The sequence below is a fragment of the Lissotriton helveticus genome, chromosome 3_1, assembly GCF_964261635.1.
Source record: "Lissotriton helveticus chromosome 3_1, aLisHel1.1, whole genome shotgun sequence".
Classification (NCBI taxonomy): Eukaryota; Metazoa; Chordata; class Amphibia; order Caudata; family Salamandridae; genus Lissotriton; species Lissotriton helveticus.
Window position 1 is genome coordinate 1,243,616,533 of NC_136061.1, and position 12,873 is coordinate 1,243,629,405.

At 46.4% G+C, this 12,873-nt stretch overlaps 1 protein-coding gene across 12 annotated transcripts in view; it reads right to left on the reverse strand.

Annotated features, from left to right (window-relative positions):
- The window catches only part of PUM1 (pumilio RNA binding family member 1), a 993,892-nt gene that overhangs the window by 231,936 nt on the left and 749,083 nt on the right, over positions 1 to 12,873 (reverse strand). For all 12 annotated transcript variants that reach the window (XM_078681891.1, XM_078681883.1, XM_078681895.1 and 9 more), the window contains one exon: positions 3,890 to 4,019. In XM_078681891.1, the coding sequence (XP_078538017.1) occupies positions 3,890 to 4,019 (130 nt within the window). The remainder of the gene's footprint in view (positions 1 to 3,889; positions 4,020 to 12,873) is intronic.

Here is a 12,873-nt window from a genome sequence, read left to right on the forward strand (position 1 = left end):
GCGAAACGTGTGAAGTGTTGAGACCTGATGTTACTTCCTGTGAGGACATGGTTGAGATGTCACTTCCTGTAATGCCGTGATGTCACGCGCCATGATGTCACTTGCGCACTGCCTAACTTGGCTAGTCCCCCCCCCACTTCTCTTTTTAGGACTTGTGCCCAGATAAAAAGTAAGAAACACTTATGTAAAGCACAAATACCTACTACCGAAATCCATGATGGATATGGCATTGAAGAGAAAGTCTCATGGCCCATAGTGAAAGACCACCATGCTACCCTATAAAAAATGGTACTTAAGGGGCATTAGTCTCTGAAAATGTGTGAAATAAGATCAAGTAGACTACCTCATCTAATGTATGACTGGATGTTTCTTTTCGTTTTTTCGGGACTCTTGCTTAAGTTTAGCATTTCTTCTGCTTCAATTAGGTTTATCCAGGCTTGGGGAGCACACGATTGCTTTTCTAACCAAACTCCGTATTTGTCTTTGACTGCTAAAATAATGAACCCTAAGTTTTTAGAAGTTGGTGATTTATGGTGTTTTTCCAATTTCAAGGTTCTGACGCCTGTTTTTTTTATTGGTCAATTTGTATGCATTCTTTTAATTTTAGTTCTGTCAAACTCAGGAATGTTTCAATGATACCCACGAGGTAGGAAACAATTTATACATTCTTGTTCAGAGTTTGGAGTGATATAGTGCACCATATAATTTTCGGTAACATTCAGTATTTTTTTATCAGCAAATGTCAAGTGTTGGTAACCGGCCTTGTCCATCTCTCTTGTTTGGACATAAAGTAATTGGCCATTATTCTATCAATTTTGCTTGATCCGACAAATCAGTGGGCCATTTATTTCCTTATAACTCAGACGCCCTTTCTTTTCAAGACAATTTTCTAATTTATAGAGGCCTTTTTTTTAAAAAAAGAAAAAAATATGGGGCGAACTACACAGACAAACTAACTTTCTGATTTGTTTCTAAATAGGTCACTTTCATGATTTATTTTATTTATTTATTTTTAAAATTTCTAGAGCGCACAAATACCTTACGGTGTCTCGGCGCAGCATCACTGGGATTTGTCTATTTGTAAAAAAGGGTGATCACAAGTATTTGTGTGGGAAACTGTGGAATGATCATTTTCCTTATAGAACCACTTAATGATATATTCAATTGTGGAATTATTTGAACTGGAGAAAATAATTTCAGTATTCAGTCAGCATCTGGTTTGAGCCAAGTTGGCACTTTTTGGGAACTCTCCTCCCCCACTTGTAACACCCTCGTCCTGGCCCCGGTATGGCATCAAAATCAATGGTTACCATACCTTACGGGTGTTCCACTTCTGCCCATGGAGAGAGTGGTGTGGTAATGGTGTAGAAATGGGTCAGGTTTGGAAATGCAGGAGGTGGGTTTGTGCAAGTCCTTTTCCCTGAGGTTGTATAATTACCCATGACATCTTTTTCCAAATTAGTGAGGTAAGTATTGTGTGGTTGTCAAGTTTCCATGATAAATTTAGTTGGCTCACAATCACCTTATTACCAGGGACACGCAAGTCAAAAGTGGTTACTTTGCTGGTGTAATATAGATGGGTGATTTGACGAGTGTTGGTGATAAGGGGCACTTGCACAGATGTATTTACAACATAATTCTGATAGTCATTATAAGCGATGCTTTAAGTGCAGGAAGTTAATTGCAACACTTCCCCAAAACCCTATTTGAGAAATCCGGATAATAAGCATACATATCTATAGCACACACTAGCTCATGTATATAAATTAAGATAATCAGATAATGCACATTGTACAAAGGTGGTGCCTGGTGTTTGGGTGTGATCTCTTTCTTTATTCTTTACGTCACAAACAGATTCTCCGTAACCTAACAAAACACAGATCATATGTGTGTTCCAATGAACAGACAAAATATGCCAAATCAACTCCCCGCTTTTGGGCTTATCGTTATCGTTCCTATCCAAGGCGTGTGCTCATGCTGCCGACTAATACAAGTGTAGGGATTTCCCAGATTTAAACGGTTTGGGCACGCGCCTTGGATGACTATAGGAAGCGCCCACCCTGAACAGACCATGCAGCAAGTAGCCCTTGAACACTAGGTAAAGAACACACTTGGATAGCGCATGGTTCCCTGACTCCTCACTTTTTTTCTTCCACTTGTGCGTGCGTGCTGTGAATGAATGGTTTTTATGTTAAAGTGTCAAGTTTATTAATGTTTATACAAAGGTGGTCTTAATGTGAAAGATTGTCACGCAATTCCATATAATGTAACAATGGTGAAAATTATACCATTGTGGTTTTAGGTCTCGTCTAGGCAGCGCTTGCGCTGTCTTTTCGAGACTTGCTGTATCTAGGATATGGCTTTGATAACGACCATCTTTTTAATTGGTTCCTGTTGCTGTCCTTTAAAAATAATGTTTTTATTGGTAAATACACTTAGTAGTCCCTTCTTTTGGAATTTTGTTTCCTCCCATGTAGACTACACCTCTTACATGTGTTCTTACTGTTCAGGTTATTTATACTTGGAGAGAACTCTTATTTTTAGTTGGCTGCCTCTTCGCTCATTAACTGTTCTGTTTACTTATGCAATGAAACTTCGGTTGCATCATTTGCTTGCTGTCGCTTTATCTCCCAGTGCCTCCCCCTCTCCCCTCCCACAACACTGCTTGCAGGCCCTCACACCCCTCCGAGGTCACTGCTGTTTTGCTCGCTTTTTTAATTTACTTTATGCATAAATTGCAATGTGAACCCCTCGTTTAATATCTCTTTGCAGTCTACCCCTACCCCCTGCACGAGATTGCTTGCCCGCCCCAGAGATCGGTGCATTGAATTCTTATGTTATTTTACAATAAACGCGTTTATTTATATAGCACACCTAGCCATGGGCTTGGGGAAATGAAACAATCAGCCCATTTCACAGGATGTTGAGCCGACAGCAGACTTGCACATGGATCCCCAACTCACCAGGCGGCAGCCCTCACCACTGCGTCATATCCTTTGCCTGGCAATGTTGCAGGGTGCGGTAGCATATATGGCGAAAAGAGGTCCCAAGGGACACCTAGTGACAGCATGTTGTACTGCACCCTCACACCACTGCTTGTTTTAACGTTGAGTCGGAACTGCCATTTTCACTCCCAGCGCTGTGGCACCATTGCAGGTGTATTACATAAAATAAACAACACAACAGAGTTCTTTCTTTTATTAATGTGGGGAGGGCATAACTATTGAATAGGTAAAATGCTTGTTCTATCTAGCTGTCCGCATCTATGGCTGGAATTTGGCTCATGCCTTTGAGTCCTTCAATTAATGATCCCTCAGCAAACAAAGGCTACAAGACCTCGTGGGTGTCCTTTTGGGAGAACTTTAGGGTGACAGGAAAAATCAGAGAAGAGTGATCCATACCCTTTTTCATTCTTTGTGACACCCGGTCAATACCCTTGTGGGCCCCTCTGAAACACTTTGGCGTTTTTCTAAGTTTTCCTTCAACATCGATCAGTGGTGGAAGATTATTCCTGTTAATCAAGCGTTTCCATTTCCTGCTTTTCGACCCAGAGTTCACACCTGTGCTTCAAGAGTCAACGGCAGAAAAATAGACTCTAAAGATGGCACCACAGAGGGGCTTCTAAGGCATACGACTGATGTCATGCAAGGGCAGACCTAGCACCAAATGGTTATAGGCAATGCCTAAAGAAAAAACAAAAAAGGAGAGACTATTCCTGGCCCAAGCACAGCATGTGAATCCAGAAACAATTCACACTGCAAAATATGCAGTTCGCAGTATCAATCAGAAAAAAATACTACTTAAATGAAGACGAAAAGCCATTCCACTCTATCCCCAGAACCTCTGAGCAACATAATATATATATATATGTCTCTCATTCAGGACTTACTTCAAAGAATTTCTGTATTACGTAGTTGCCAAACACATCAACCATCAGCTGATATGCCGCCTGTAGGATCTCACTGAAGACCAACTGGCGCTCTGCTGGTGTCGCTCGCTCAAGTTTTAACTGGATAAATCTAGAGCCAAAAAGAACATCCAAGATATGTTTAACAAAAAAAAAAGTCAGTCATTTTATCAACAGATGGGCACAATCAGCATTAACACAAAAGAGCTACAGAAGTGGAATTCTTACATTTTAGTATTAGCTTTATTTACTTTAGCCCGGCACATTGACATTCAGCAGAAGTTCTCCATTTTATGGGTATTACCTTGGTCTTGGAGTATTATAGCATCTATAGAAAATATACACACTCAATGAAATTTTTCTTCCATTGTGTGGCATGCAAATACACACAAACAGCAGTAAATACTTAAGTGTAGAAGGGGTCATCCTTACGTGATGGGCAATAACTAAAAGAACAAGTTACTTACCTTCAGTAACGATATATCAGTAAGAAACATTAGTGATAGATTCCTTACCTTAGAATTACCCCCAAGAGTCAGACTGGATCCGGAAAGTTTTCGTCAGCAGTACCCCTGGGCATCGGAAAGTGGCGTCGTGCGGCTCCGCGTCAGTCGGCGTCGTGGTCGCCGAGATAACATCGCAGCAGCTACTTAGACACCGCCCTCGCCAGTTCTGTACACGAATTTCCGCGCCAGGAGCGCAGTGCCATGCAAGATACTGACTACTGGTGCATTGAAACTAGGGCCACTAAAGGGATGACCTAAACCCTAGAAATCAGTTTGCAGAGCGGCGAGGATGGGTGGGGCGGTAAGGAATCTATCACTGACCAATGATTTTTACAGATATATCGTTACAGAAGGTAAGTAACTTGTTCATCTGAAAGAAACAAGTTAGTGATAGATTCCTTACCTTAGAACAGATACCCCAGCAATACCAACCCCGGTGTTGGGTCTGCAGACTAAGATCACACCAGAAAGTTCCGGAGAACAGAATGGTCAAAAAAGCAGTCTTACTGGACTTGGCTGTCCAGGAAATAGTGCTTAGTAAAATTGTGCAACGAGGCCCACGTAGCTGCCTGACAAATGTCTTGTAATGGGACAACACGTCCCAATGCTGCAGTGGCAGCCGTCGCCCTGGTGGAATGGGTGCACAGCCCCACCGGAGGCTCCTTTTTTGCCAGAGAATAACAGGCTTTAATACACAAGACGACCCATCGAGAGATAGTCCGCTTGTGTACGGCCCGAACTTTCTTGGTGCCCACGTAGCCAACAAAGAGCTGGTCATCCACCCGGAACTGTTGTGTGAGATTCAGATAGAATGAGAGCTCACGTTTTGGGTCCAGGCGGTGGAGCCTCTCTTCCTCTCTGGAATGATGCGGAGGCAGAAAGAAGGTGGGCAAAGTGATGGTCTGCCTGATGTGAAAGGCAGTGACAACCTTTGGCAGAAAGGAAGGACGTTTTCTGAGCACACCCTTGTCCGGATGGACAGACAGAAAGGGAGGTTTGCAAGAAAGAGCCTGGATCTCACTCCCTCTTCTAGCAGAGGTGATGGCAACCAGGAAAGCAGTCTTCAAAGTTAATAGACGAAGAGGACGGTTGTGAAGAGGCTCAAAGGGAGTGCATATTAGATATGAAAGAACCAGATTCAAGTCCCACTGTGGCATTATAAAAGGAATAGGAGGGAAAAGGTGAGTAATGCCTTTGAGGAATCTATTTACAACAGTGGACTTGAAAAGAGAGGGCTGATCAGGGAGCCTGAGAAAGTCAGAAATAGCAGAAAGGTAGCCCTCGATAGTGCCCAGAGCAGAGCCCTGCTGGGCCAAAGAAAGAAGGAACAGTAATACTTCTGAAAGAGGGGCAGAAAGGAGATCCACAGCCTTTGCGGTGCACCATGCCACAAACTTGTTCCACCTGCAGGCGTATACCAACTTAGTGGCGGGACGCCTGGCTGCCAGAATGACATCACAGACTTCAGGAGGCAAGTCGAAAGGAATCAACTGCTGCCACTCAATCTCCAAGCAAAGAGGTGAAGACTGGACAGCTTCAGGTGGGGGACCATCCCCTGCTGCTGAGACAGTAGATCCTCCCGAAGAGGCAGTCGGATCGCGGGATCGATGGTCATACTGAGTAGCTCGGGATACCAAGTCTTCAAGCCCAGTCCAGAGCCACAAGAATTACTTGGGCCCAGTCGCGCCTGATCTTCAGCACTCTGGGCATAAGTGGTATAGGCGGAAAGGCATACAACAGAGCGCAACTCCACTCGCGACAAAAAGCGTCGCCTAGCGAGTGCCGCCTTGGAAAGTCCAACGCACAAAACTGCTGACATTGCATGTTCTATTCAGTGGCAAATACATCTAATCAAGGCTCTCCCCACTGTTGAAAGAGACCTTCCGCCACGTCCGAGTGAAGACGCCATTCAAGATCTATCATGCACCTTCAGCTGAGTTTGTCCGCCCTGGCGTTCAGTGAACCTGCCAAGTGTTGAACCACCAGGGAAATGCCCTGAAGTTCCAGCAATGTCTATAGGCGCAGGGCCTCCTGACATAGGGTCCACGACCCCACCCCGCCCTGCTTGTTGCACAAATACATTAAACGTGGCCTTAAGTTAAGCCTATCTGCTTTGTGCCAATGTTACCAGGAGGCCAAGCTCAGGATAATTTTCTGACTTCAAGGGTTCACCCCTTGAGATGAGTAGTCCCCCACCCCAAATAATCACATTCTTACAGGTATCAGTACCTTTCTGTTATGAAGAGTCTCGCCCTCTGAGCTTCTCCAATGAATGGCATATTGGCTGCCATCAAACTTCTCCACTGAATTGCATACAGATGACTGTGCCTGAATGTCCTACTTGAAACCAAGTAGATCTCCTCAAGGTGATACCTGTACATAGCTGCCTACTAGCATTGTCTGCTGCATACAACGCTGATTTCAAGGAGGTATTAGCAATTATCTTTCCCTCTAATATCACGATCTTACCTCTTTTTGTACTGGTATATGTTGAATCAAATGCTCCATCTCCTTCCATTGCAGATATCTGTACCAGTTACGTATGACATTTGAAATGGCTATGCTCCATTGAGTTGCAGTAGAGCGTTCCATTTTGCTGCCTATCATCTCTACCGCTTGCTTTACTCATCAGACAGGGGTTCCTTGGTTCCAGGCCAGCACTATTCTGCACTGTGGTCACAATGATTGTATTAATCTTTGACAGTACCCCTCCTTAATATCATGGTCTCAACATCAACCGCTTCTTAATGCATGCCTTTAAAATGAATTTTGTTGTAAAGGAATGATTGGTAAAGGTATATGCATGGTAAAGTTGTAGGAAAGTACCCTTTTCTGCATGGTTACCCCCCCACTTTTAGCCTGATAACTGATGCACTGACTGTGTACACACTGGGTCCCTTCGAATCAGGTTGCAAGTGCCTGCGACCTTTCCCAAAACTGATTCCACAATTGGCTAACCTCTGGCTCACATGTAAGTCCCTTGTAAAACGTACCAGTAGTACAAAGGCCCTTGTGACCAGAGAGGGTCTTTAAAGCTGCAGCATGTATTGTGCCACCGTCAGAGACCCCTCTCTAAACACATACACACTGCCATTGCAGACAGTGTGTTCTGGTGAAGACAAAACCTAACAGCCGACATGGCAAACATCCCAGTGTGCCATGCTCACAACCACGGCCTGTGGCATAGGTAAGTCACCCCTCTTGCAGGTCTCACAGCCCTAAGGCAGGATGAACAATTGTTACTTACCTGTAAACAGGTGGTTCTCCAGTATTGGTGTCTTTCATAGATTCACATGCTTGAATATTCCCCGTCGTCGAAGTGAGAGTCCCACGGTAAATAAAATAGCAATAATGCTAAAGATATATATATATATATGAAAAACATAATACATAATAAAAGAGAGGAAACAACTGAAAACCTCTAAAACAATTCCTACATAGGAATGCATGGTAAAGAGAAAAAACTATTTGTAACACATTAGTGTCATTATGTTAGTCCAAATTACAACCAATCAGGCGCTAGCACCCTCTAGAACCTTCTCCTCAGAAGCTCAAGCCCTCAGATTTTTGTAGCACCAAAGTGACCAAGAGTGCATGAGGAGAAGAGAGCCTCTGAGGGGAGGAGGGTGGGTCGCATGTGAATCTATTAAAGACACCAATACTGGAGAACCACCTGTTTACAGGTAAGTAACAATTGTTCTTCTCCAGTATTAGGGGTGTCTTTCATAGATTCACATGCTTGAATAGAATAGAAAGCAGTAACCTCCGAGAGCTGAGATTGCTAAGCACATATGGCAAGCAAGACAGTAATAATAATAATACAGTCATGTAAAACATCATAGCAATCACAGCAAAAAGAGCAAGGAGGGGGGAACAGAGGCTCACCTTAATGGAAAAGATGGCGAAGCACTGCCTGTCCCACAGCGGTATCCGCTTCGTTGATGGCATATAAACAGTAATGCTTGGTGAAGGTGTGCCTGCTGGACCATGTCGCTGCACGGCAAATCTGATGAAGTGGCACACCGGCAAACAAGGTGGTGGATGAAGACATCGCCCTCGGAGAATGAGCCCTCACTGAAGACTGCAATGGTTTGCCAGCTTGCTGATGGCAGAAGGTAATGGCTGAAGAAAGCCAACGGGCAATTGTTGGTTTGGAGACTGGATGCCCCTTACGCAGTCGTCCGTAAGCAATGAACAGTTGATCGGACTTGCGGAAGGAGGCAGTTCTGGCAATGTAGAATTTAAGGCATCGTTTGATGTCCAAAGAATGTAAGCGCTGTTCCGCTGGAGAGCTTGGGTCCGGAAAGAAAGTTCGTAGGAACACAGGCTCATTTAGATGAAAATCCGTAGGTACTTTAGGTAGGAACGAGGGGTTGGTGCGAAGTGCCACTCCGTTAGGTTTGAACTGTAGGTAAGGCGGCTTGACAGTAAAAGCGTGAAGGTCGCTCACGCGACGAGAAGAAGTCAAAGCTAAAAGAAGCGCAACTTTCCAGGTGAGGAATTTGACATCCGCCTTATGGATAGGCTCAAATGGTGACTTCATAAGTTGAGATAAGACAATATTGAGGTGCCAAGCTGGAGAAGGGTGCCGAACAGGTGGGAACTTGCGGAAGAGCCCTTTGAAGAATTGCCTTATGATTCTGGATGAACAGAGGGAAGAAGAACCATCATGCCGAAAACGAGAGATTGCAGCTAGGAAAACTCTCAGGGTAGCATGTGAAAGTCCTGACTGAGCGAGACTCAAGAAGAACGGAAGAAGCTGCTCCGGAGTGGAATGGATGGGGTGGACATTCGCTGCCAAGCACCAATGGCAAAATCTCTTCCACTTGAGTTGGTAAGTTTTGATGGTAGATAGAGCCCTAGCCTGAGCAAGGATGTGTCACCACTCCCGAGATCTGTTTAAGTTTGTGAATTCAAGGTGCTCAGGTTCCATGCCGACAACTGTAGCGTGGAAGGGTCCGGATGGCACACCTGGCCCCTGTCCATCATTAAGAGGTCTGGACGGGGTCGCAGAGGGATGGGCTCGTACTGGGACAGCAGAAGCAGTTCCGAAAACCATGCCTGTCTGGGCCAGCGAGGTGTGATCAAGATGATGTGGCAGGGCTGTCTCCGCATTTTCCACAGCACCCGCGGTACTAGCGGAATCGGCGGAAAAGCGTAAGCGAATAGATCGCACCAATCGATCAAAAGGGCATTCCCACACGACCCGGGGTGGTTATGCCAACTTGCGTAAGACGAGGATTCAAGCAAGCCGGGCCGACGAGGCTGAAATGCCAGAAACCGGTCCCCGGTAGCTTGTCTCCTTTCTGGTGAAGAATTGGCTTGGTAGTTTGGTCTGCCCTGTTCCCATGATGCACTGGGCCAGGAACAGACTAATTTGCATATAGCCAGGTTCTGAGCTGGGATGGGGCAGTGAGCTAAATAACGGTGATGGATCAAGCCCTGATCTTTGGACTGGGTAAGAGTGGTCTGCTTAATTCAGACACTCTGTTCATCACCACCCCCTTTTCTGAATCGTTTTTGGCCACTATAGGTGTGGCAGGGTATACTCAGACATGAGTCCCTTGCTCACTGCTCCATCAGGATTCAAGCAAGCCGGGCCGACGAGGCTGAAATGCCAGAAACCGGTCCCCGGTAGCTTGTCTCCTTTCTGGTGAAGAATTGGCTTGGTAGTTTGGTCTGCCCTGTTCCCATGATGCACTGGGCCAGGGACAGACTAATTTGCATATAGCCAGGTTCTGAGCTGGGATGGGGCAGTGAGCTAAATAACGGTGATGGATCAAGCCCTGATCTTTGGACTGGGTAAGAGTGGTCTGCTTAATTCAGACACTCTGTTCATCACCACCCCCTTTTCTGAATCGTTTTTGGCCACTATAGGTGTGGCAGGGTATACTTAGACATGAGTCCCTTGCTCACTGCTCCATCAGGATTCAAGCAAGCCGGGCCGACGAGGCTGAAATGCCAGAAACCGGTCCCCGGTAGCTTGTCTCCTTTCTGGTGAAGAATTGGCTTGGTAGTTTGGTCTGCCCTGTTCCCATGATGCACTGGCCCAGGGACAGACTAATTTGCATATAGCCAGGTTCTGAGCTGGGATGGGGCAGTGAGCTAAATAACGGTGATGGATCAAGCCCTGATCTTTGGACTGGGTAAGAGTGGTCTGCTTAATTCAGACACTCTGTTCATCACCACCCCCTTTTCTGAATAACTTGCGTAAGACGGGCATTTCCGATTCTCCGGTGTAGCAAAGAGGTCTAGAGCTGGGTGACCCCATCGGTGGAACACAAGATCCAGAGTCGGCTGGTGCAGTTTTCATTCGTGCGTTGAGGAAGGGGACCTGCTCAGAGAGTCTGCCAGGATGTTGGACACGCCCGGCAGATGGACAGCTGTCAAGGTGATCTGATGTTGGAGAGCCCAATCCCAGATCGACTGGGCCAAGCGAGACAGATGTGGAGACTTGGTTCCTCCCTGTTTGTTCACCTAGTGCATGCTGGTGGTGTTGTCTGTTTGGATAAGCACTGACTCCCCGTGAACTACAGGAAGGAACGATTTGAGCGCAAGGAAGATCGCCTGTTGATATGCCACTTGCGTTGGTGCGGAGTCCACTTGCCTTTCATGGATAGGCCTTGGAGATGAGCGCCCCACCCCTCCAGAGAGGCGTCCGTCGTGAGAGTGAGATCTGGTGCGTGAACAAGGAACGACGTTCCCGTCTCCAAATTGGTTGGCTGCGCCCACCAAAGCAAGCTTTTTCTCATGCGGGCCGTGACCGCGACTAGGTCGTTGAAAGACCCAAAGACCTGACGCCACTGTAAGTCCAGTTCCTCCTGAATGGGACGGGTTCGCAATCTGCAATTTGGGATCAGTGCGATACAAGATGATGCCATTCTCAAAAATGACTTTAACGTCCGAACAGAAACGGACTGTTTTCTTCGAATGAGGGAGACCAGACGAAGGATCTTCTGTTGCCGCTCCTGAGAGATGAACGCTTTTGAGAGCTTCGTGTCTAGGATCGCTCCCAAGAAGGTTCTCGTTTGCAGAGGCGCAAACTGTGACTTTTCGACATTGATGGTCAGCCCCAGGGATTGAAACACCTGCTGGCAAAGACTAGTGTCCTGACATAGTCGATGGTGGGATTGAGACTTGAGCAGGCAATCGTCCAAATATGGAAAGATTTGAACATCCTGGAGACGCAAGTGAGCCACCACAGGGGCCAGTACCTTCGTGAACACACGAGGAGCTGATCGCAGCCCGAAGGGCAGAACTTTGAACTGAAAATGCATTGGTCCCACCTTGAAACGCAGGTACTGGCGATGTTGTTGAATAATTGGGACATGAAAGCATGCGTCTTGAAGGTCTATGGTGGTCATGAAATCCTCGCTGGATAGAAGACGCAGGATTTCCAGTAACGTCAGCATGCGAAACGATTGGGACTTTAGGAACTGGTTGAGAGCCCTCAAATCCAGAATGGGTCGCCAATCTCCGGTCTTCTTGAGTATGAGGAAGAATCGAGAGTAAAACCCCTCTCCTCTTTGATGTTTCGGAACCACTTCGACTGCACCTTTTAAAACAAGAAGACGGACCTGATGGTAAAGCTCCTCGAGATGTGGAGGAGGCGGGCCACGAGGTTGAGTACAAGGAGGAATCTCTACAAACTCTAGGGTATGACCCCGTCGTACAATGTCCAAAACCCAGCGGTCCGAGGTGATCGAGGACCACTGAGAATAAAACAGAGAGATTCGACCTCCAACACCTTGAGGGTGACAAAAGTCATTGGCGCTTAGGATTGGATCCACGATAAGAAGACTTTCCTCTGTAGGGTCTGGAGGGTTGCTGACGAGATTGCTGATTGGGTGTGTAACGTTGCCCGCTCTGATTGTAGGAGCGGTATTGTTGCCCACCTCGAACGTTGGAAGAAGTGCCGCGTCCGCGCGCACCTCGAAAGGACTGCTTCCGAAATTGCAACATGCCTAAGGACTTCGCCGTATCAAAGTCCTTCTTAATGGACTCCAGGGCGTCATCGATATGGGGTCCGAATAGCGATTCCCCATCATATGGCATATCCAGTATTTTGGATTGGACTTCCTGCCGGAAGGAGGTGGACTTTAACCAACCCTGTCGTCGGAGTGCAGCCGCACTTACAAGCAGACGGAAACCTGTGTTAGCAATATCGACTGCGCAGTCGATAATTTCTTCCGACGCCCTCTGACCATCGCGAAGAATCTGTTGAGCGTCAGCCTTGGAAGCATCAGGTATGAGTTGCATCAAATCTGAAATGTCTGACCACATCTGCCGGTCATAACGTCCCAAGATGGCTAAAGCATTGGCTGCCCGGACAGATGTTGAAGCCATTGTTGAAAACTTGCGGCCAATAGCTTCTAGGCGTCGACCCTCTCTATCAGGAAGGGCTGTGATTGGAGACGCTGGGTTCCGGGCTCGACGCTGTGCGGCCTGAGTCACTACAGA